Source organism: Hydractinia symbiolongicarpus, chromosome 12 (assembly GCF_029227915.1).
Source record: "Hydractinia symbiolongicarpus strain clone_291-10 chromosome 12, HSymV2.1, whole genome shotgun sequence".
NCBI classification, from domain to species: domain Eukaryota; kingdom Metazoa; phylum Cnidaria; class Hydrozoa; order Anthoathecata; family Hydractiniidae; genus Hydractinia; species Hydractinia symbiolongicarpus.
The window spans coordinates 23,227,521-23,253,006 of NC_079886.1; the positions used below are offsets into that span (position 1 = coordinate 23,227,521).

Consider the following 25,486-nt stretch of genomic DNA (forward strand, 5'->3'; position numbering starts at 1 on the left):
CTCGCAAACTAGATACATATGTATGTAATTTATAGACCGGAGTAACAGTAACAATTCTTTCATAGATTTGTTGCTATATCTGGTCCTTACAATATTTATCTGTGGTTGTTATGTACATGCTTTACCTGTCAACGGAGAAAGAACAAAAATAGGCAGCCGACATAAAAGGAGCTTTCGGAAAATCTCTAGCAAAAATTGTGAAAATGAGTACTCGACAAGTATTGCAAGGTAACACTTTTTTGTAACATTTAGCTACTTTAAAGGAAGAACATTTTGTGGGAAAAAAATTTGCGAATCAGAAAAATTGCAAAGTTGCACGGAGTTATCTGGTTAGCTAAAGTGCCGACCCTACCTTATATTGGGTCTGCGTACTCAAAATGGGCACTAAATGCCCTTAGACTCTCTATCTAAGCCATGCCTTCTGGAAATAATAGGTATACCCGTTGATATTTGTAAGGCTACCTATAGATGGATTACAGATTGTTTACTTTTCAGAGCTCTTTTTGGCTGTCTGGTGGGCATTTTTTTAAAAAAGGTTTTTGCAGCTCAAATAGGAGTTTTAAACATTCTAGAACTGCCTTTGTGGTCCCTCCTGACAACGTAATATAAAGGGTGTATGGCTGAAAATTGGTGAGACTGATCACATAAAATATAAATTAAAACTTAAAATATATATAGGTACGAATGAAACAAGTCTGCATAATTGCACTTATAAGCAGAGATAGATAGATAGATGTGCATATTTTACATGGCTAGCCTCACAAATATCGAGGGATATACCCTGTTTATTATTTCCAGGAGGGGCCATGGCTTAGATGGAGAGTCCTAGAGTATTTAATGCTCATTTTGAGCTACGCAGACCCAATTAGTAGGTCCCACGCTCTACTAGACAACTCCCGGCAACATCCAACAGCCCACACAGTGTGCCATCTCCCCAATTTCCCTCACATGGCTTGGGTTAACCCGGGGCTATGGTAACATTCACTCGCCCATGTTGAATCGCCGTCAAGAGGAATCGAACCCCGGTCTCCCGCACAGAGTACGAAAGCTATAACCACTAATCTACGGCGCCGCAGAACAGACAATATATCATTGGCATTATTAATTTGAAACTAAATTATATTTCATGTTAATCTAATTATTAAGAAAACAAATTCAGAGTACCTAGTTTGAAAATCAAAATCAGTCAGCTAGCCAAACTTCTTGTGGAACTGTGGGAGCAGTTAATGGCTCAGCTATTATCCTATTTTTAGAATTGTACGCGTTTTTGCTGCCATCTAACAAATACGTGCACATTATTATCTTTGATTATTATCTTTAGGAAAAAATTTTGTTCTGAAAATAACGAAGAATAGCGCTCTCTATCTTACCAATCAGGGGAAAACATAAAATAGTGAGAGAAATAAGAGAAAATAGTGAGCACCTTAAGAAATATAATTGTTAGAATTGACTAGCTACTCTGCTAATTGACTAGCTACCCTGTTTTTAATAAATTTTCATATGTAAATTTTCTCATCGTAATGGGCTTAAAATTAAGTTAAAAATAAATACAAGGTCCATAAAGAAATTATGCTATACATTTTATACAATTTTATACAATCACACGCCTTAGACGTTTGGGTGTGTGTGGACACATTATAAAACATCCCTAATAAGTCAAGAAAAATCTTCCCACAAAATTTACATCCCTTACATATATTGATTGATGTGTATTCTTTTTAGTATTTGAGCAGTACCAAAAAGCAAGGACAACATTTGTGCAGACTGTATCAGAACTAGCATCTCGGCCACAAAATATAGAGACATTACAAAATGCAGGTATGTTTTATTTGTCCTTAGGCGACTCCAATTTAATTAGTTGTTCTACAGGCCCGACCAACCCTAATTTTCATGAAAACAAAAAAATAATATCAAGGAAAAAAGTTTTAAAGAAAAAAACATGAAAAAAAAACCAAAAATTTTCTCATCCCATCTCGTGAAAATATAATGAGCATAGAAGATATCAATGATGTTATTTTTTGTTAGTTGAATGTCCATTTACAATTATACTAAACAAGGTGAATCAATAACGTTACTTTAGGACCACCATTAGTAAGGCCACTGGAAGTTGATTCTTTGTTCATAGTAATTTGTTGCGATAAAACTTAAAATGCACGGTGCGCTAATTTTGTAATCACAAAAATAGTTACGTGGTATATGATTTATAACAAAAATTAGCTACTTTCGCTAAAATAGTTATAATACAATTGAAAAACAAGACAGGTTATTGTTGTAACACCCTCCATCGTTCTGATTAATATATATGTTTAAAATTACGCTAGCTAAACTGTAATACAGCGAGAGTTTGGTCGATACCATTTAGGAAAAATAATTAGAACAAGATAGAATACGCTTGTCGTAACACCCTCCTCCATCATGAATTTAAAAAAATGTATAAGTTTTGAAACAATGCAAGTATAATTTGCTGTATATATTTCAAAACAATACAAGTATATTCTGTACAACTTTTAAAACAGCACAAGAATAATTCTTGCTGTATAACTTTTAAAACAACACAAGAAAAATTCTTGCTGCAGAACATTTAAAAACAAGTTTTTGATCATGCAAGTATTTTTATCTTTTCACCTTGAAAACTAATTACATATTTTTTAGTGAGACAAATTATTATTCGAAAATACATGCGAAAATATTATGCGAAAATACATTTGTCGTAATACCCTCCTCTGTTGTTATTTTTTATTATGTTTTGTTGTTGTTCCGAACATACATTCTCGATAAAATTATTTTTATTTTGCTGACCGACTGACCGTAAGTTACTATCGAGTTCGCCCGTAGAACAACTAATTAAATTGGAATCGCCTTATGCACTTATTATTTGAGAGTTAAGTAGCACACAGTAATACACAGAAGTGTATTGGTTTATTTGTTTCTGTGTTTTTTTTCAAGAAACAAGAAAGTTTGAAAGTTTTAAAAAAATATTCTTGACTATTAGCTAGTAGTTTTCCTTAACAAAAATTATGTGCTAAGAATCGCCACCACACACAGTATAAAACATTTTAAACTTTGCCCTCAAGCTTTAATTTATTCGATTTTGACTTAACTAACTTTTCCGTGTTAATAATGCCTTTTTTTTTCATTAGTTTGTCTTTACTTAAAGAGGTTAGAGTATTTCATTCTCTAAACAGTATAGTTTGATTCACTAAATAACTCTGACTGACTTTGTATTGAAACATTGCTATTTATTTACCTGTTAAGATATATAGATTCTATAGGGGAGTAATATTAAAGTCAGGTTATAATATTAAATAAATTATTCACCATGTTTTTTAGTAAAACGGATTTTCTTATTATTATTTTAGTTCAACATAATTTTTTGTCAATTGCAATTTTATTTTTTTTTATAAAGTTTTCTCAAATAAGGTAATACCCTAAAATGCTGAACTTCTAAACAGAACTACTATCTACATGCAGTGTGTGCCATCAAAAGCTTTACCATTAATGTGACATTGTTTTCTTCTTTAGGAGTCATGGCTTTACTTAGACCATTACTACTTGATGTTGTACCAACTGTTCAACAAACTGCTGCATTAGCTCTTGGAAGATTAGCAAACTATAATGATGACCTGGCTGAAGCTGTTGTCAGAGGAGACATTCTTCCACAATTAGTATATTCATTAGCAGAACAGAATGTAAGAAGTTTATCATCAACTTCCAGGAATACAGTCACCTGGAGAAATAGAATATTTATAAAAAATACAAAATAGTTAGAGACAAACTTTTAGAACTTTTAGAAAAATAAAAAATATTTTAATCAAGTTATTGTTTCCATCCATGTTCATAGATAAGTTAATTACTTTGCTATGATATGGTTGGTTAATTTCAATCCTCTGCTTATTTCTTTAACTGATAAATAGTCAAAAATGAATTGGATCATTCCTGAAATGAACTCGCTTTTTCATGACATAAAAATTTTATATTATTTCTCAATTCTTCTTCTTCTCAATTTTGTATAGCATCATCTAAAAGTGGATTTTATAATGCAGAAAATTGCCACATGGGTAGTAGCAATAATTTTACTCATGACATTAGAAAAATATAAAAATTTCCTCTATGCTTATACCACCATCTTCTTAAAACGGTTGAAAATTCTTATTAAAAGCCTTGACTATATAGAAACAGTGGAAAACCTGTGTATAAACATTCATAATAACTCCTGGAAAGTTATTTTTATTTGATTGACTATTAAAAAATTTTAATAGTTATTATTGTTGTGCATTTTTTTATTGCACAAAACAAATTTTAACACTGAAAAGCACGACATCAGTAGACCCGATATAATATGTGACAACCTGCAAAATGTATAAGTAGCAACCTGGACACCTATATAGTGGGGGATTCTATCAGAGTGCAAATAAATTCTAGCACATAATCCAAGGGTTACCAGACAAGTTTATGTATAATGGTTGTATTCCAGGTTTTTTTACTCTTGTTTCTATTTTTGTGTTATACTTTTGTCTTCATTTCAGAGCATAAACAACATATAGACATCAATTGTTCATAAATAAATTTTTGAAATTATTACAAATGTTGTATTTGTATTGAGATTTTTAAATCTTTTATTTTCCAGAGATTTTACAAAAAAACAGCTGCTTTTGTCCTCCGTGCTGTTGCTAAACATTCTCCACAGTTAGCACAAGTAAGTCTTTTCATTTAACGACTTCTATGCTGTGCATACTTTCTCTCTTTCCCTTCTGTCAGTTAGTTTTTAGCGTGACATTTGTGTTGATATTTATTTATAATCATATATATTTTTATTTTTTCAAACAGCACCCTAATTGATAGCAGTACAGAATGTATTCTTATATATTATACTAAATAGGCCATCCTGTAAAAACATTATTTTAAAAAAATAAAAAATGAAATAAAATAAATGAATATTAAAAAATTTTGACTCAAGCATTGCATCAATTGTGTCCATTTATTATCCTTACGTGACTCAAAGGATTGTCCTTGTTGGAATTAAAAACGAGAAATAAAGGCTAAACCCAGCGACCAATATTGACTTTGGTTTGGTTGGACTCACTTTAATTCGGTTTGAGCTATTTCATTATAATCCTAAAACAACTGAATTGGTTTTATAGTCCTTTCTAGACCACTTGACCCACTTTTACCGCACCCACTTTTCTAGCTAGTGATTTAAATTTTCAAAAAATTACTTTAGAAAAGTAAATTTACACATTCTAACTTTCACAGACCACTCCTTGTGAATGCATATTTTATACGAAACTTACATTTCATGAGGTGTGATCCTTATAATATTCAATATACCATTTCTTTCTAATTATTTGCATTTTTAAGAAATTATGTGTATTCTATTCTATTATTTCAGGCAGTAGTTGACTGTGGAGCATTAGAAGCATTGGTTATTTGTTTAGAAGAGTTTGATCCAGGGGTAAAGGAAGCAGCAGCCTGGGCCTTGGGCTACATTGCTAGACATAATGCAGGTAACATAATTCAAACATTTACTTTAAAAGTAGCTCAGTTAGCTTCAATGCAAAAGTTGTACACCCAAAGCATTTTTCATATAAATTCGTTTAGTTGCCAAGGAATTGGCTGAATTAAGAAATTTTGTACATAAAGCAGGGAAAGTTTCATTCTTTTTTGATCTTGTCTTAATTCTGTAGTTACGCAGGTAGCGTAATCCTGACGTCCATAGAGTAAAAGAGATGCCTTAGTCCATAGAGTAAAGTGAAAAATGTGTATATAATTATGTTTAGAACTGTCACAGTCTGTAGTTGATGCTGGAGCTGTCCCATTGCTTGTTCTTTGTATACAAGAACCAGAACTACCATTAAAACGAATCTCTGCATCAGCATTAAGTGATATATGTAAACATTCACCAGAAGTAAGTTTATCAGCTTAATTTTTTGTGAAAGGAACTGAGCAACTTTCTGCAAATCCTAAATTACAGAGAAAATTATATATGATAAATATTCACCTATATGTATACACACCATCCGGATAAACTATCTAAGATCATCACTAACATATTGCCGCACGTAGTGTAGTGGGTTCGTCTGCGGCTCCCAGTTCTGGGGACCGCGGATCGAATCCGCTCACTGCTGGGCAGTATGTTAGTGATAAACAAAGTAGTTCTTCCTCAATAAGAGAAAATTATGTTTACTTTAAATAGAACCCTGAACATTCTCCAGCTGGAATTTGTGTATTTTTGTTTGGAATTTCGTGGATATCCTACTGCACATTATTTACTACATTGTTGCAAACTCATTTTTTTTATTTTGAAATATTTTTTAGCTTGCACAAACTGTAGTTGACGCAGGTGCGATTGCACACTTAGCGCAGATGATTTTGAATCCGGATGCGAAGCTTAAGGTATTTTTGGTTTTCTTTTACATAGCTAATGCTAATGTGAAGTTATAGATTTCTCAAAAAGCTATGGGACATGCATTTTTCCCAGTCACATCTCGGGTTATTGAGGAGGGAGGGTGGTCAGCAATCAGGAAAACCATGAAAATAAACCAGGGAAAGTCATGGAATTCAAAATAAAGTCACAAAGTTTAATTTTTTAAAAAATTCTGCTACAAAGTATTCGAGAGCAAATTAAACATTTTTTAATTTTTAAAAAGCAATTTTACATACGCAAGCCATGTTTTTCATCCATGAACAAGTCAGGAAAACTGAAAATAAAAATTGATTGGCCACCCTGTAGTAAAAGAACCATTAAAATAGAAATTTGGTAACTGTGTTGGCAAAATTGACTGTTGTGTTTAAATTTTTTGTTTTGAGTTGGGCTAATCATTTGTCAAATTTTCTTATCTGTTCTTTCTAGAGGCAAGTGTTTTCCGCGTTAAGTCAAATAGCTAAACATTCAGTTGATCTTGCAGAAATGGTTGTGGAGGCAGAAGTCTTTCCAGCAGTATTGACGTGTCTTAAAGATTCAGATGAGTACGTGAAGAAGAACGTGGCCATTTTGATCAGAGAAGTAGCAAAACATACACCAGAGGTTAGACTTTGGTTTTACGTTTTTATTTTCGCTTGAAAATGGTCATTGCTATACTTAGTTTATTAATATAATACAAAAAGTTTCATTTTTTTTTTTATTTAAAAGTTTTCTTTTTAGGAAACTATAAATGGTCGTAAAATATAAAAACAGAAGAAATAATGTAACATTTATAAATAATATATCTGTAAGCGTAGATGATTTTAAGAATAATGGTGTTTTTGAGTAAAGGGTCATTTTTTCTAATTTCTAACATGTTTGAACAAACACCCTCTTTGGCTCTATTGATATATATAAATATTTAAACTAGGCGCTTATAAAAAAAATATGAGAAAGGGTGGGCGCTTATTCGACAGAACACTTATTCGAGAGTGGGCGTTTATTCGAGCATTTACGTATCAGTAAAAAAAGACATGAAACTGTAAATTGAGCTTGTTTGTACGCTATTAGCACATTCTATATACATGATTTCTTATAGTTGGCGCAATTGATAGTCAACGCCGGTGGTGTGGCAGCTGTTATTGACTACATAGGCGAAACACGGGGTAATATAAGACTGCCAGGTATTATGATGCTGGGTTATGTCGGTGCTCACTCGGAAAACCTTGCTATGGCTGTCATCGTTTCAAAGGTATGCTGCTCTGTTTCTTGTTCGTATGTTCAGAGTATATGCTCATACGTTAGCACCTCGATACCTCACTTCATGTGCGTGATAGAATTAAAAACTATGTCCGCTTTTTAGATAATTCTTGCATTTTTTTCTGTATTGTATTTAATCAAGATACCTCTGCAGCTATGCTTCTGTGGAGCCAAGGCTCGCAACATTTTGCGAGCCCATAAAAACACAAATGTCGCTTTCCTATCAGTTGCATGTGCTTGTTAGAGCTTTACAAACTATAGTCTTTTTTATAGCTTACATAGATGCTTTCATACATCACTTTTCGCGGCTTACTCTCGCGCAAAAAACAAATATTTCATGGCAATTGTGTAAAAAACTGGATGAGCTAGTTGTCAGATGTTAATAAAGTATTTTCAGAAGTTTACGTTGCAAAATGCAAATTTGACATGTTTATAAGAAACAAGTGTTTCTCTAAACATTAATTCAACATTTTTTTACGTAAAGCTTCCGATCGCAAAATAACTTTCGCATTTTGCATAGAAAAACTTAAACCTCACAAGCGAAAAAGATTCTTCCGGTAAGGTAGCCTTCGACGTTAATATGTTTTTTTCGAATATAGGGTGTCGTGCAATTGGCAATCGTGTTGTCCGAAGAAGTGGAAGATCATATCAAGGTATCTTATTCAGGATTTCCTAAGATAAAAAACTGTTGCGAGCTCTTCACGAAATTTTCGAGAAACGTTCAATTTACTAAATGATAATTTTCGGATATTCTTACATTCTAATTTAACCCTCTTACTAAAAAATCAATTCCCTCCCTTTTTTTGTAGGCTACAAGCGTACACTTATGAACATGTGTGGTTTTATAATAAACTCTAAATAAAGACAATGAAAGTGTATCTCGGAAAAAAAAATTTGATCTGCCTCCTGTTTGGATGTATAACTTCAATTTATAAGAACACATACGTTTTCTTTTTACTTTAATAGGCCGCTTCAGCATGGGCGTTGGGACAGATTGGTCGTCACACACCAGAACATGCGAAAGCTGTTGCTATTGCTAACGTTTTACCGAAGTTACTATTCTGTTATTTATCAGCTGAATCGTCAGAAGATCTTCAGACCAAGGTATGAAGTTGTGTGAAGTTATAGTCATCGAAATGATATTTTCTTCTATTATATATTCCTATTATATATTAAACTTTGGAAACATCAATTGAGGAAATATTACAATAAAAAACAAACGTTTCTATTTTTAACTACGTCTGCTTGAACGCTTTACTGGAGAACATTTACTTTAAATCTAAAATTAAGAAAAAAAAAGTGTCCAAGAAAGTATGAAGGAAATGTTTAAAGTTCAATGTTGGACTAGTTGTTAAGCATAAGGATTGTTTAATAAAGATGGCGGAAGATGAATTACTAAAATTGGAGTAGAAAATTTTAGTACTCGTTTGAAACACGTTTTTCAAATTTTAGTTTATTCTTTTGTCTGCAAAACGGCGGTAATCTTAGCGTTTGTACAAACTCGGAAAGTGATGCTGCACGAGTTACTACGATAGCGCCATGTTTTGTGACAAGATTTTAATCTAAAATTCTTTTATTTTACATTCCATATTTCAGTCTAAAAAAGCATTAAAGAACATCCTTCAACGATGCATTCATCTGCCAGCGTTAGAACCTCTTCTGCACAATGCACCGCCTAACATCCTAAAACACGTGGTTAGTCAGTTCTCCAAAGTGTTGCCTCACGATTCTAAATCACGAAAACTTTTTGTCACAAGTGGAGGGTTAAAGAAAATCCAGGAAATCAAAGTGGAACCAGGAACTGCTCTTCACGAGTACATTAACACCATTAATAATTGTTATCCTGAAGAAATCGTCAGGTAAGCGTAATCTGAAATTTTAGTTTATGGCTAATTTCAAAGTAAGCGTATCTGCATTGAGCATTTGCTTTTCTGTTTTATACACTGTTTTTAACCAGAAAAAAGTTGAATTTTTGATCGTCCGTACCTAGGAACCCATTGAGGGTGTTATTCGTAACGTTAATCCTATTCATGTTTGGAGGATGAGAAATGCCCTACCCTGGGGGTTGTCTAAAACTACTTCTGATTGTCTGCGTTTGCAATGGCGTTGATTAATAAATAGTCAAAATTCGCCACCAGTTGTTGTAAATGGCAAAAATAAAAAAAACTTGTAATGTAGCCTTTCTATGGTATTCCTTTTAGTTTGCGCCCGTTATGTGCCTTTTCACGCCAATGAAGGCGTAAAGATTTTTTTTTTGCATTTTTGCCTTCTTACTGGTTTTCAAAGACAAGGTGTTTATTTCGATGTTTAAGGGTGTGTAAGCACATATATGTAAAAAAAACTTGCTTTGATATTTTCATTTTGATGTTAAGTAACTATAATAATTACATGAAAATAAAGTCATTTTGGCACCCCATTAAAGCTACAAGAAGCTTAAAAAATGTAAAAGTCATAATATCTGATTAATCATTGCTGCGGCATTTAAAAGACAGTAGTTCAGAAGTTACAGGTGAGGGGTATTTATAATTTCAGCGTGGCATTAATTTTGCATAAAATTTGAAACAATAGCATAAAATCATAAAAATTCCCAATTTGATTCAGTGGTTCGTTTTTGCCAGTTATGACAAAGCTATGAAAGTGGGTGTTCTTCTCGTAAATTTGCATGTTTTTATTGTCATTTTTTTATAGATACTACTCGCCCGGCTACTCTGAAAAACTACTGGATCGAATCGAACAATACCAACCACCTTTGGTGCAGTAAATTTCGCTTTGAAAGAAAAACATGTATATATTCTTATTATTTTGAAATTAAGATATATTTTTTTTATTTCGATTTCAGGCGCATGTAAAACTTTCTCGATTTTTTTTTTTCGTTCACCTAATAAATGCTTATATGCTTCTCAACAGTGTAAATCGTGGTTAGTTTTATTTTACCTTTTAACGTGTAAATACCTGAAAGCGATAATATATCAAATTAGTAAGTTTTTTTGTTTTCTTTGTGATATAAGAAACTTATATGAGCGCCCAGAGGAGGACACTGGCGCTTATCAAGCTTGATAAGAAATACTGAAGATGAATAAATTGTAAACAGCATAATTGCAACTTTTTCTTTAGAACATTTTGTCAAAAAAATGCCCAGGAGAGACTTGAATAAGAAAATGTGTAATACGAAATTATGTTTTGTTAGAATCTGTTATCGAAGAGACTGAGTTCCCACGTTGTCTTTGCTTAAAACCAATGTATCTATATGCTGTTCGGTATTTATGGCGTCCTACGAAAACAAACGTTCTTTTCTTAAAATATAAAATCATTTTGAATTTGACTTTGTGCTTAAAAATCTTAAACTGTAAATGTGTTGTTTTTTTGTTCTTTTTCATTCCTAAAAAATTTGATATCGCACACAGGAAATACTTACGTCAAAATACCACCTCTGATTACTTCACGTCCACCTGTCATAAGAAAAGGAAGAAACACCAAAAATATTTAAAAGAATTAAATTTCTGATTAAATTTTACCATTTCGCGAAGTCGCTAAAGCAGCGAATATTAGTTCCTGAGAAATTTAGGGCTTTTGCGAACGACAACCGATCATATCTTCGTTCAAATACACCAGCTATTTATATACAATATGAAGAAATATATACAAAAAAGTATACCCTAAATATGGTATCACACTTTAGCCGGCGCTACATGCAATTTGCATTAAAAAAATGATTCACACGTTAATATCACTGTAAAAACAGGCTCGCACTTTAAAGTCGTGGAAGTACAAAAAATAAAACTTCGTAGTTTTTCATCTTGTTTGAAAGAAAACTTCGACTTAATAAAAAGATTGGTGTTCTCCACCTTCTTCGTTTAAGTGCAAATACGTGTCAACAACTATTAGCAAATTTTAATAATTTCTAATATTTAAAAAATTCTTTCGTATCGTAACTAAAGACCTAACGAATCCGTTAAACCGTTAACACAAGAAGATTCAACTAGTAAGATCATAGTGAATAATACATAAAACGTAAACTTCTGACTGTCAATACTGTCACATGAAATCGGGTCATTCATAGTATCCGTAATAAAAAAAAGAATAAAACGTTGATCATTTTTGGTTTTGTCTCTCAACAATACAAAGACAAGGTCCAATACCAGCTTGAGCAGTGGTAATCGAGGCACAACTAAAAGCGCGTAATATAAAGAATAATTCCTATACGAAATGGAATGTCAACCCATTGCGTAGCATGCTACAGGCAACGTGACGATATAGTAACCCATGACGTTGCATACAACACACGTGATCACTCGGGTGTTCATTTCTTCCCTCTCTGTCTTTTGATATGCACAGGTTTTGCATATGCATGAACATGACCATCGTAAAACGAATCAGAACTCCAATCTCGAACAGCAGACGTGCTGTTCTGTTCTTCGCGATAACTCTTTGCTACGAAACTATTGTACAAGGGAATTACTTCGTGAGCTTCTTTTGACAACGCCTATAAGGACAATGTATAAAAAAATATATACGTTGAAAATTGAGATATAAAGAAAAGAACAACAGATTTCTATCAAACTTTATGTGACTCTCCATTTCATAGAAAGAACTGCACGTTGCACGTAGAGATTACTGTAACTAAATAAAAGCCGGATGTTTATCTCTACCGACTTTTATTGACCGCTTTCAACTCGTCACAACGCCGACATGAAATTCTATAATTTTTTGTAATTCCCAAATATGTTCCACACAGAAAATTAGAGGAACCTATTTTACAAGGGAGGTGCTTTCGTTAAAAAAGAGGAGTTATAAGCTAAGTCAGTTGAATATGGAAATCAAATAATCAAGAAAATAACACTTTAAATACAAGCACCCTAAGGTAAGTAAACGTTAAAATACAGTATACTCTTCAATTAGCGGACACCATCGGGGTATGACCACAGTGTCCGCTAATTGGAAGTGTCCGTCTTTTGGAAAGTTTTACATTTTAAGCCGCAAATTAGAAAAAAAAGCCGACTTTTGTATCACAAAAGAAAAATAACAAATGATAATATAATATTAACATAATGATAACGAACGAAACTTTCAATTTTCACAGATCTTTAAAGTCTTTCAAACAAATTTTAAGAAATGATGAATAAATGAATAAAGATTCCTTTAATTAATTGTTGTTTTCTGCTAATTATTTTGACCATCTTTAGTCTCCCCTTAATGGAGGAGACCAGAGATGCTTTTTCCTCTTTATTGAGATAGTTTAGTTTTATAAACCATGAAAAGCTGATAAAGTGGTTCATAAAGAAAATTGATAAGATTAAAAGCAAGCTGGACACAAAAGTTGTAAAATGTTTGAAATGAATGTTAGAAAGCTATTTATTTTTTTATTTTTTTTTATTTGTTCGCTTTTGATTTTTTTGGACTGTCCGCTAATCGGACAGAAAAAAAAAGCCATATTTGCTCTTTGGTATAGAAAATATGACACTTTGACTATAAAACGGCCGGTGTATAACCAAAGTGTCCGCTAATCAGAGTTGTCTGCCTTCAGACTGTCCGTTTATTGAAGAGAATACTGTCTAAGAATGTTAAATGACACAGCAGCTAATTTGATTGATCTTGCGCCCCCACAAAACCTTATAGCTTTTTCACTAGATGCGTAAAATTCCCATACCGTATGGAGTTCTTATTGCAAAAAACAATGGTTTTCAATACGTTTTGAAATTCAATTTGTATGGATACAAAAAGATTACAAATTACAATTAAGAAATTACCCACATATTAATGAAAGAAACAAGAGGCCTTTTGAAAGACTTACATAGAGAAAACATAGATATTCTTACCTTCAAGTATACATGAGCGGATGTACCATAACCTTCCATCGAATTAATTTGAATATCGCCACCGAAATATTTGGCGTATAGCCTGGACAAGGGCAAGCCATAACCATATCCAGCCTAAAACATGGCAAGAGAACATGACAATCAAAGTTGTGTACAATTCGTATGTTGCACGTCACAAAAGTTTTGAAAAGTCACGATTACTCACAAGTGGTGCAATTGCAATTCCTTGATCAGGCTGTGGAGCTGTACTGTAATGGTAAGAGAATAATTTCTCCATCTGTGACCGTGGTATGCCGCCTCCACAATCAGAGATTCTTATGGTCATGTCTTCAAGCCCCTTCACAATGTCAATCTCTATGTTCGGTAAGTCGTCTTCATTGTGATGCGTTTCAACAGTCGCTCGCATGGCGTTCTGAAACATATAAAAACTTATTAATAATAATATCATTTGACGCAAAAAGTTTGCAACTGCCTTCAGTTTCAAATGATAAAATTAAAACGGCGCTACTACGGAGTTTCGACAGGGTTGAACCATTCTCAGTTGAGAATGACCATGTAGATGAGCAAAGTCTAAATTGAACCTTAGAAGTTACAAGTTATTTGTTTGTTTGTTTCTTTTTTATCATAATAACGCTTTTAAAAACAACGATGCATTTTGAAGTAATAAATTAATCTGCGGGGGTCTAAAATAACGCTGCGGCGCATTCATTTTAAGCAGAGACCGACAACGGTTATATAGAGAAGATTATGGCTGCACGTACCTTCATTAATTCAAATAACATGAAGTAAAAATGCGATGGGACATATGCGATGATGATGTCTTCGCCAGTGTTGATTGCTAATACGAAAAATTTATATATATATACAAAGTAGCAGTTACCTTTTTATTAAAACAGATAAGAACATTTTACTTACTGTTATGCTCACGAATAGTAACACCAGGAGAATTAAAATAAAACTGATCGCATAATAAAGCAGCGTTTTCAGCAGCGTCTATAAAAAAAAGTACCGTCATTCTTCTAATTTAATCCGTCCTCTAATTAGTACGAATTAATTATTTTGGCAAAATGAAATAATTTATTTAACTCTAATTATTAGTACGAGTCCATAATTACTAATTTCAGATTTTCCTCTAATTTAGTACGATAAAGGTCAAATTTTCTTCTAATTATAGTACGAATAGTAAAAAACACGTAATTTTTTTTTGTTTCAAACTTTCTTTTTTTAAAAAAACATGAAAAATTTTAATCTAATTTACAAAGTAAATGGATCGTCTTCAGTATCGTCACTGTCTAGGATGGTTTTAGCTTTTTCCATGCATTTTGAATAAAATTCGCCACTTCGGACTTTCGAAGGATCTGTGGTAGTTATTCCGCATACATCAAAGGATTTCATTATCATATCCTTGTCATCTGAAATAATTTGGAATGCCTTTTCAACCCAATCCACCATGTCCTGTCTGGTTGGCGGAGGTAGCTTATAATCGCTAGGTGTAGGTGTGGGCATCTTCTCGACTGCTTTGTTGACATGCTCGACCCAACATTTTCGTAGAATTGCTTTAAATGGTTTGTTAATACATACATCCATTGGCTGACACTTACAGCCGGCTGGGATCATTAAGGCATCTGATTTGTTTTCGTTCAGCTTACTCGCCACAGTGTCTGTCTTGTGAGCAGAAAAGGCATCATAGGTTAACAGGGAGTTTTCCAATCCGAACTCTTTGTTGATTTTCTTCACATATTTGACCCATATCTCATCCAGCCAAACAATCATGAGATCTTCATCCATCCATGCTTTCTCTTGAGTTTTTACGACAAACCCTTCAGGAACACGCAATTTTCCGATAGTTCTTTCAGTCTTCCCTTTAAAAATCAGCATCGGCGGTAGCAAAGTACCGTCAGCAGCAGCTGAATGAACGATGGTGATATGTTTCTTGTCATTCCCTGACGTTCGAACAACACATTCTCTGCTACCGATCTTACAGATGCTCTTTGTTAGGACCATATCGAAAAAAGCTGGAGTGTTATCCATATTTCCCACCAATGATCTGGGATATTTCCCAATTCTCATGAAACGACCGGCATTTGCATAAAACTTCGAAATCGATTCTTCCAATTGACGTGGAAGCTTTTGGCTCACTGATGTCCTGCTGTGCAGTGACAAACGATGTCGTTGAAAGAACTTCGCGACCCAGCCTCGGCTAGCATTAAAATCAGGATTGTGAGGTTGGACGACACCTTTTGCTTTCTCTTGTAACGCAAGAACAGACACTGGGACATGCAAATCTCTAAGTTCAAGAATCCATCGAATCAAATCATTCTCGACTTCCAACGGATATGTTATTGGTCGACCAGCTTTTCCAGTTCCAGGAGCAAAATAAGAGGATATTGTTGATTGACGCTTTCGTTGGTTTTTAACGTTGCTTTGAAAATAGCCAAACAGTTTGGTTTGGGTTGACATGATGATACCACGCGCGACAGACTAACAGCACTGACAAAAGAAAAGAGTGCTCCAAATCGATTGTTTTGAATTTGTAAAATCATTTGGGTTTTCCTCTATGAAAAGAAACATTCGATTTGCAATGCAATGAGCTCGCAATATCATTTGGATTTTCCTCCGAACAAAAACATTGGATTCGAAATGCAAAGACGTCAGTATTTGCCTGATGCTAGCTTCTACATCGACGTACTCAGAAAAGTTGTAGAAAAATGACCGACGATATTACTTCATTACTACTTCTTGATTTAGAGATACCAATACCATTGGAAAAAGAATTTACTGTTCCTTGTTGCATCAGAGGTTATCATATTTACAGATGGAAGCAATGGAAAGCTGAAATAGGATCAATTTTAACGAGCGAACCAGAAGTGAGACCGGGTGCTTTGGTTGAAGATAAATATTCCATTGCTGTATTAGATAATGGACAAACAATTGGACATGTGCCTAAATTTCTCTCGCAACTGATATTCTTTTTTCTTAAATACGAAGGCACGTTATCAATAAAGGTAACAGGAGAGCGAAGGTTCTCATTCGATCTTCCACAAGGAGGTAAGATACCAGCTGATTTTGTCTTCAAAACAGTCGATGCAAAACTTCACAATCAAATGAAAGAGAAAGTTCTCAAGGAACTGGAAAACTTTGAAGGGAGAAGAAAAGTTGGTATAAATAAGAGTTTAAAAAAGAAAGAAAAAAAAAATAAAAAGTACCAAAAAGTGTGTTTTCAATTTTTCAACCCCTAATTTAATACGATTTGATTCCTATTTTACTCTAATTATTAGTACGACAATCAACTTCAATTTCCAAGGTATTTTATTTCCTCTTATTATTAGTACGACTCCTTCAAAATAATTATTTTTACCGGAGGATTAAATTAGAAGAATGACGGTATGCCAATGTGAAGATAGTGACAATAATGAACAGGTATAGCATGAGAAACGAGTGAGGTAAAAATGTCAAAGCGATAGTCCTGAACATCATATTGTAAAAACTTTAGTATTAGTATAGCCAAATTAACTAATTCGAGCTTCAGGAAATCCTTTATTGTGACATTATTGTCACAGTCAAATACTTGACTTTTGTCTTTTCACTTTTTTGTAGAAAGATATTAGACTTTTTAAAATTTAGACTATATCAGATGATTTCAAATCTTATTCGTGTTGTCAATTTTTTTCAGGAAAGCTGCAACATATCAAAGAAAATAAACTATGAGAGCGTCAATTTACCTTGTATCACAGTCTTTGCATGACAATCCGGTTCGAACACACCGATAAATCTACTTCGGGAACTTTTCGTCAAATCTTCTTCAAACAATGCCACTAAAAACAAAAGTCAATATATATAAAAATCTCCTTTGTATCAAAACGAAGCACTATTTGTTTGTGTTACACTTTTTTTACCAGCAAACAGATTCTTATAACTTTACAAAAAAAAACCATCATCATTATTTTTTAAACTTACAATGATTTGTCATCAGCAATCTTATTCCAATTCTGTTCATGTAAAAGCGATCTGTAAAAAAAAATATTATCATCCTAAAATATAAACAAAACTTTGTGGTTACAACAACCACATAACGTAACGATTTTAAAACATCAAATACACTTTATGTTCCTAAATTTTTACTAAAAATATTGTAACTAAAAAATATTGTACTTAAAAAATATTGTACCTAAAAAATACTGTACCTAAGAAATATTGAACTGCTGGAATAATGGCTCCTTCTCCTTCTGCTTCTTTTAACTCGATTATTCCCTATAAAACAATTAATAATTTATTTATAAAAGCATAGGCACGTAGATATTGTACTATTTCACTAAATTACCTTTTTTTTTTAAAAAAAAATAGACCTATTAAAATTGCAAGGTAGACCTATTATATTCCTAGAGATTTATTGGTCTTAAAATTTCAGGATGAAGCTAAAATCATATTTGTCTGTTAATATAATCTAATACGTCGTAGAAAATAACTTCTATTTCAACCTAGCATTTTTAAATTTTAAAACAGTCTAATTTCAATCATTATTATTACGATCTGTCAAAATCTCTGGCCATAAAGAACACCTCTACACACCAACTGCTGCCTATCAGAAAATATTCAATAAAATATTAACAGGATGAAACAACATACAGTAGCCATTGTCTCAACGGTTGTATCATGTCGACGTTTGATTTGATGTATAGTGTTGGTAAATCTAAACTCGAAACAACATTAAAAAATATCAAAACATTATTATGAGAATAATACCCTTTTACAATAAGATAAATGGACATTAGTTGACTTCATTGTTTACTTAGTTGAATTTATATTTTTTGCTTTTTAAAGAGTCAAATTTTAGGAGATTTAAGGAATTTTAATGAAGATTTTCAGTGCTTTTTGAGAAAATTAGATTCCAAATTTAAAAAAATAAGAATATTTGAGTGAAGTGCCTTGTGATGGATAAATTATTGCTATATCCATGCGGAATTTAAAATAAAACATGTGAAAATTAAAATTGAGGAGAGTTAAGGAGTTTTGAGGAGCCATGGCAACCCTGCATAATTTAACAGAAAACACATTGTGCAAAAGAAAAAGAAGCAGAAAATGAGTCAGAAACAGTAAAAAAACTCATTTGGTGCTAGCTGTGGCTAGTTAATATCACTGTAAAAACAGGCTTGCACTTTAAAGTCGCGGGAGTACAAAAAATAAAACTTCGTAGTTTTTCATCTTGTTTGAAAGAAAACTTCGACTTAATAAAAAGATTGGTGTTCTCCACCTTCTTCGTTTAAGTGCAAATACGTGTCAACAACTATTAGCAAATTTTAATAATTTCTAATATTTAAAAAATTCTTTTGTATCGTAACTAAGGACTTAACGAATCCGTAAACCGTTAACACAAGAAGATTCAACTAGTAAGATAATAGTGAATAATACATAAAACGTAAACTTCTGACTGTCAATACTGTCACACGAAATCGGGTCATTCATAGTATCCGTAATAAAAAAAAAGAATAAAACGTTGATCATTTTTGGTTTTGTCTCTCAACAATACAAAGACAAGGTACAAGACCAGCTTGAGCAGAGGTAATCGAGGCACAACTAAAAGTGCGTAATATAACTAATTTGGTGCTAGCTGTGGCTGTTGCAACATAACCTGAAATAAACTTACTTGTTAATGGCATAATAATATTTATATTATTCAACAATTCACCTTTCTAATGTCTCATCGCTTGTATCATCCTCCTGCTCAAATTTTAGCAGGTCAACAAAGCTCTGGACATACCTACATAAAGTATAGGGTCAATGAATTCTTATATACATATAGAGGCAATAACATCTATCAAATAAACTATGATATTTCACCCCCATTACTTATCAAAACAAACTTTATGCTTGGTTAAGATTTTTTGCTTTTATTTGAAATCAGTTTCATGTAACAGCTCGACTTCAATCGTTTCGAATCTTTCCAGTGTATTGTTTTCTTGTTAGTTATTAAATCGTTAAATGTAAATGATTGTTAAAAATATATAAAATGATGGTTGGAACTGAACAAATGAACACAAATACATACATGCATCAGAATATTGCATGTTCATGCATTAAAATATCTCATGTTTTGCTCATATTTGTACCAAAATATACCTTACTATGACTAGTTGATAAAGCAAAGCCCATAGAAAAATGCACTTAGGCAAAATAACAATAAAAAAGATAAGCCATTTGAATTTTGGACCCTGTGATAGCTAAAAATAAATTTTTAGAAATATGTTTTACTATTACTTCTATTGTACGGAGCATAAAATTCTGATCAAAATAATATATAGGTTCATGTGCTTTTTATGAAGAGTTAAGGAGATATAGGAGTTTAAAAATTTTGCTGACATCAGAAAAGACACACCAATTTAAAAAATTTTTCAAATTTAATATATTTTGATGATGTCATTAATCCATCTGTTCCAAAACAGGTTGGTTGACCCTGGTTTGGGAAATCAGGCTTGCTACTAGCTATAATAGGGTGCCAATGTATAGATTATAGAGGTGAACTGATTAGCATACAAGATACACTAAGATGGCTCTTGTTTGCTTGTCCCAGGCATCTTGGTATAAACATATAGATTTCACACAATTTATTTTGGTTATAGCATACCTACAGCTGAGCTGAGTGACATTAATCTTGACAGGTTAACAGTTTTTAGGAGATCCTATCTAAACTCTTACAATTAGGAGTAATAACAACATAAACTTACCAACTGTTTACTAATCGTATTGATGGCATTTCAAGAAGATTTTTAGGAAGGTGGTTTATTTCTTGCATGATATGAGCCAATCTAATTGGCACTTCATGTCTCAGAAAATGATATGACTCATTGCGTGATGCTGTCTCCCCTAAATAGTTATGAGGTATATATATAGACATATAGAATACTAAATAAATGCCATGATTTATTACGCCTTAACTGTTAGCTATAATTGCAAGGAAAAATCTTCTGCTATGCCTATCCAAAGATCTGTGAAAAATATTTATAAATATGACTACATTTTGTGACCATCAAAAAATAAATGCATCAGCAGTGTGTTGAACATTAATTCAGAGTACATACTTAATTAGGAATTTCTATTGATAAGAGATTATTTGGGTCTGCTCTGATGAAACCTTTTGCAAAAAAGACACTTCAAAAGGCCTTTGAAACTAAGAAAGAGAGAATTTTTACAAAACACTAAAAACACACAATTGTTTCTACCAATTTGGGAAAATCTAACTGCCTTTAAATTAAATATCTAATACAATAAAGGAGTTTTGTAAATTCTAAATTGTTTTACCATCAACAGCCCTTAAAATTATCATCGACACCGAAGTAAAATACGAAAATACCATAGTTGTGTTGGCAAAAAATTGCTGACATAATTTTGTTGTGAAATTTTTTAATAACAACAATTTTGGTATTGTTTGAATTAATCACTCGTTGTGACCGAAGAATAATTATATTGATTTTCAGTAAGTTAGGCCATGATCACCAACTAAAATCACTCATGCTACAGAAATACCGTGGTGCCATTCGATTCGTAATAATAATAAAAAAATTGTATATCATATTAAAAAGAAGTCCAGAAGTTTTCTTTCCCACACAACAAATCAGGCAATAAAGTCAGCTATGAGTTCATCTCGACAACATGAAAAACCACTTGGAAGTAAACTATTAACTTAATGAAGTTCACCATCAGGAAGGTATGTCAATTGGTCTTGTACTCCATTTCCTTTTTTCATTGTCTTAGTAGATCAATACAACGAATCAATGAGAGGTCTAGCCCCAATAAAAGGTGAGTAACAAAAAGTTTTTGCCAGGTTAAAAATTTCATTACAAAAAAATATTGCCGATGCAAATCAGTTGAAACGTATTTCATGTCGGCAGTTTTATTGCCAAAGTAAAAAAATTCTATTTTTAAAGGCTGATCAAGTGTTGGTACTCTGAAGATCGTGATTCACTGTTCTACTGTTTATTTTGCTTATAATTTGTAAGATAAGACAGTCTATGTGATTATAATTTTAAAATGTCTTAAAGACAAGTTCATTAATATCAGACCATTTTTTGCTGATTTTTGGACATTGGTATCAGTTGCTTTAAGTTATCAGAAAATGTTTATGAAGATTAAGTTAAAAAACCAATTTGATTTTAGACTTAGCATTATAGTCAGAAGTTCCTGAATATGAAATCCCTGTTTCATAACAGCAAATATTAACATAGTTGTTATCGTTTGTTTAAGGAACAATAAACTGATAAAAAATTAACAAGTCCAGAATTTTGAAATTGATAAAAAATGCTCTAAACTCCTTATTTTTATGAGTTAAGTATTTTGCTTTAAATATGATGTTTTTAGGAACTTTCTGAGCAATTTTGCATATTTTTTTATTTCCAAGACACAAAATTGATAAAAATATAACACTTTAAAGCTACAAAATTGTTAGGTTTTATCAGCTTGTGACCCTAAAAGAAAAAGAGACATAACTATTTTTTTGTAATTATTTTACATGAAAATACAGTTAACTGGAACAGTACTGAATATATATCCCATGTAGAGCAAAAATGTGATAATTTCTTAACAAATCTGAATCGGGATATTATTATTTGCATACACTCAACTTCTAGTTATTTTGTTATCAAATCCTATCCAATTCATTCATACATAGTAAAAATAGTATGGTAAACATACAGAGTAAACATTGTCAACCATATGTGTTGCAGTAACCATTTATGCACTTAATGTGTCTAACATAACAGTCTAAAAAAACTTAGAAGGATAATAATAAAGTAGATTTTGGTTACAATTATTAAGGTTTTATCATTTTATTACCCCTAAAATTGTTTTTAGGCATTATTGAATAAAGACTTTATATGATTTTAATGCTCTTTACAAAATACAGGACATTTATATCCAATTAAAAATGAGTATCATTCTGACATTTTAAAAATTTTCGTTTATTAAAAAATCATCAGTATATTGTTTAAATACTCTGATAAATTTGTGTCCTAAATTTTTTTAGTAAATATATGGTATATATGGTATATAAAGAGTGCTTTATTTATTTATTTATTTATTCGCGAATATTTATACAGGATAAAAAACTTCAGTTTCTAAATACACATTTACAAAATATTTTATAAAGAAACTGATATCAGTGTTTGTCCTGTTATAAGCTTAAAAATAAAACATAAACAGCATAAAGGTAGAAAAAATGATAAATTACTAACAATATTACTTTTTTATCAAAATCATGTACCACAACAGGTTTTTTTGGTATTTTGACCAACTCAGCTTTTGAAGAGCAAGCATACGCAGCATCCCTTAAAATTTTAGCAAACTATGCGGATTTATAAACAAGTTATGAGGAAATTTTGTTTTTTTGCATTTTGTCAATGTCCAAATTAGTGTCTGATATTTATGAACTTGTCCTTAACCCTTTGCAGCCGATTACGGTATATAAAATCAAAGTATATAGACTATTTAGTTGAAATATTATGTATTGTCCACCATACTTCAGGCTAACTACCATTATTTAAAACAACAAAGACATGTGACAATATATCGCGAGTATCGGTGGGGAGCACAAATATTATTCAAGCGTGCATTTATTATTGGCTGCTCTTTTAAATAAAAGTGCTGCTTGCTTGGTAAGGTAGGCAGAGGATTACAATTAGTATGAATGAATGTTATTTTAATCATACATTTTTAGAGGTGTGGGGAAGGTTTCAATTCATATGCTACTCAGTATGCTATTTTCTTGTTTTCTTTTATGCAAAACAAGTGAAAACCAAGGGAACGACAATGATCAACAAAAATGGAAATTAAATGGAGGCAGAAAGGAAAGTGGGCTCATATTAAAGAGAAAGAAAAAGATATGGCTTAGACTTACAAAATTTGGTTGTTTCGGAAGAAAGTGAGTCAACCAAACGACTCACTTTTGTATATAATTAAAAATGACAGTGACCAGACATATTTTAGAGAGTGACAAAAATTAATAAGTAAGGGTAAACTCTAGAATTGACTCTTTCATAATAAAAAATCAAAATGAGCTGGCTGCATGGCTGCGCAGGTACAATAATCTATAACTGCCAACATAATACTATTCCATGCACATGTACACAAATTACAAAACCCTTCTTGGTGTGGCTACAGGGTTATCCAACATCAAAGCATTGCATCTTAAATAAGCATTGCATCTTAAATAATCATTGCAATAACTCCATATGTAGCCATCATGTAGCTTTGAAGCCCACGTAGCCGTGCGCATCCACACACACACCTAAATTTACGCAGTCATGCGGTTTTGAAGCCACATAGCCACGCAAAATAAATGAGCTAGATGTTTACTTTGACTGATTACTAAATACTTACCAAAATGTGTGAATTGTTCAATAGTAAGGATTGACTGATGATAACGACTGTAGCGACTAACATAGTGCTGAATGTCACGGATAATTGTTCCTGCAGCTCTTGTCATTTTGACCACAGTAGTATTTTAATGTATATGTGTTTTGTAGCTAGCTAGCTAGCTACACTTAAAAATCCTCGTTAAAATGTTATGCTCTTGAAGTTTCAGAACATTTTTACTCTCTTTTATCAATGCAGTAATATCGACTCTCAATGTTTTGTTTAGAGTTGTGTGGCAATAAGTATAAATATTTAACTAGAGTCCATATATAAAAGGAAGAGACTACTATTTAAAAATATTAATAAACAATATTTCTTTCTTGAAACATCTCGTCAGATCAAAGACAAGATTTTAAAGCATATAAGATTTTTAGCCCAAAAGTAAATGTGACAATCCTTATGAACTTTGAGACCTGCTTGCCTATGCATTTGTTTTGGTGCACCAAGTTGTCAATAATACGTAAACATTTTTGCGTGTTAAATTGCACGTAAAAGGTTTACAAAAAGTATAATAAACGAAAAATTTATTGTTAAAAATTAATAAATTTTCTTCAATAAATAGGAATAATATAATGTAAACGTTTGATTTGTGAGCCCTGTTACAACGATAATCGTACACACCTCTTTTTCCTCCTCTATGGCTCCTCCACTTTTGACGTCATAAAAATGTGTCAGAATGACGATGCACACCAACCATAGAACTCTTAATGAGAATAACGTCACACTCAGGACATCCAAAAGATAGGACAAAAACCACTACAATTGTATTCAAAAGCGCCTATTAATAAGTTCATCCTCAATTTGTATAGACAGCTGAAAAAAACAATTTTATGGTTGAACGAGGTATATATAAAAGCGAAAGTTTGAACTTTAACTTCCGGCTTTCATTTCACGCGCGGTTTATTGATTCAAAGAACCGATATTGAAATTACTGTCTGATAATGCAGTACCTTTTACATACTAATTTATGCACATGAACAAAAAAATATATAATATATAGAATAATCTGAGCGTAAAATATATATTATATTTTACGCTCAGATTATTCTACTCGAAAATCAGGCCAGACAGAAATGTCTTAATTAGCTTAAGTCCTGCTCTAAGCTGAAACACGCATACAGCGTGCAGGTTTTGTCAGTTGCTGCGTCAGAAAATTGCTAATAAACTTGTTTCAAGACATGCAGCCACCTGTTTAAATAGCCAACTTTACACGACACCAGTTTATTATAAGCGATTGCGTGTTAGAAACATGTTTGTTAACATGCATTTACAGATGTTATCGCCACCCCCTTTGTATGAAATAAAAATATTAAAAATATTAAAAATATTATTCCGTTGTAAGACATTATAATAAAAATTAGGAACAAAAATTACGATTCAAATTTTGCTTGTTTTTTACGTGTAGCACGATATTTTAATTCGCGTGGGGTGAATTTTTTGAAAATAAAAAAATTTGTATGTAGGTATATTTAGCATAAAAAAGGCATAGTTACAAAAGTTTCCATAGACTTATATAATATACGTAACATTACAATACATATATACATATATTATATACGTAACATATACATACAATACTACGGATTAATTGCAACTTTCCTTACTA

At 32.3% G+C, this 25,486-nt stretch overlaps 2 protein-coding genes across 2 annotated transcripts; one reads left to right on the forward strand and one right to left on the reverse strand.

The window, feature by feature from the left end:
* The first annotated feature begins 96 nt into the window (after window positions 1-96).
* On the forward strand, window positions 97-10,641 carry LOC130621799 (sperm-associated antigen 6). The gene is made up of 13 exons (XM_057437150.1): window positions 97-228; window positions 1,723-1,818; window positions 3,523-3,689; window positions 4,628-4,696; window positions 5,390-5,504; window positions 5,778-5,905; window positions 6,316-6,393; window positions 6,851-7,024; window positions 7,500-7,652; window positions 8,260-8,313; window positions 8,627-8,764; window positions 9,257-9,519; window positions 10,349-10,641. The coding sequence occupies exons 1-13, from the start codon at window positions 204-206 to the stop codon at window positions 10,419-10,421; spliced, it is 1,533 nt and encodes a 510-aa protein (XP_057293133.1). The 5' UTR covers window positions 97-203; the 3' UTR covers window positions 10,422-10,641.
* A 587-nt stretch (window positions 10,642-11,228) lies between these two features.
* Window positions 11,229-24,305, reverse strand: LOC130621800 (pyruvate dehydrogenase (acetyl-transferring) kinase, mitochondrial-like). Its single transcript, XM_057437151.1, has 12 exons — window positions 23,845-24,305; window positions 20,199-20,337; window positions 19,163-19,234; window positions 18,103-18,166; window positions 17,661-17,727; window positions 17,434-17,484; window positions 17,199-17,291; window positions 14,392-14,469; window positions 14,238-14,314; window positions 13,682-13,888; window positions 13,477-13,590; window positions 11,229-12,143 (listed from the first exon to the last, which is right to left on the reverse strand). The coding sequence occupies exons 1-12, from the start codon at window positions 23,948-23,950 to the stop codon at window positions 11,961-11,963; spliced, it is 1,251 nt and encodes a 416-aa protein (XP_057293134.1). The 5' UTR covers window positions 23,951-24,305; the 3' UTR covers window positions 11,229-11,960.
* Window positions 24,306-25,486: the final 1,181 nt, after the last annotated feature.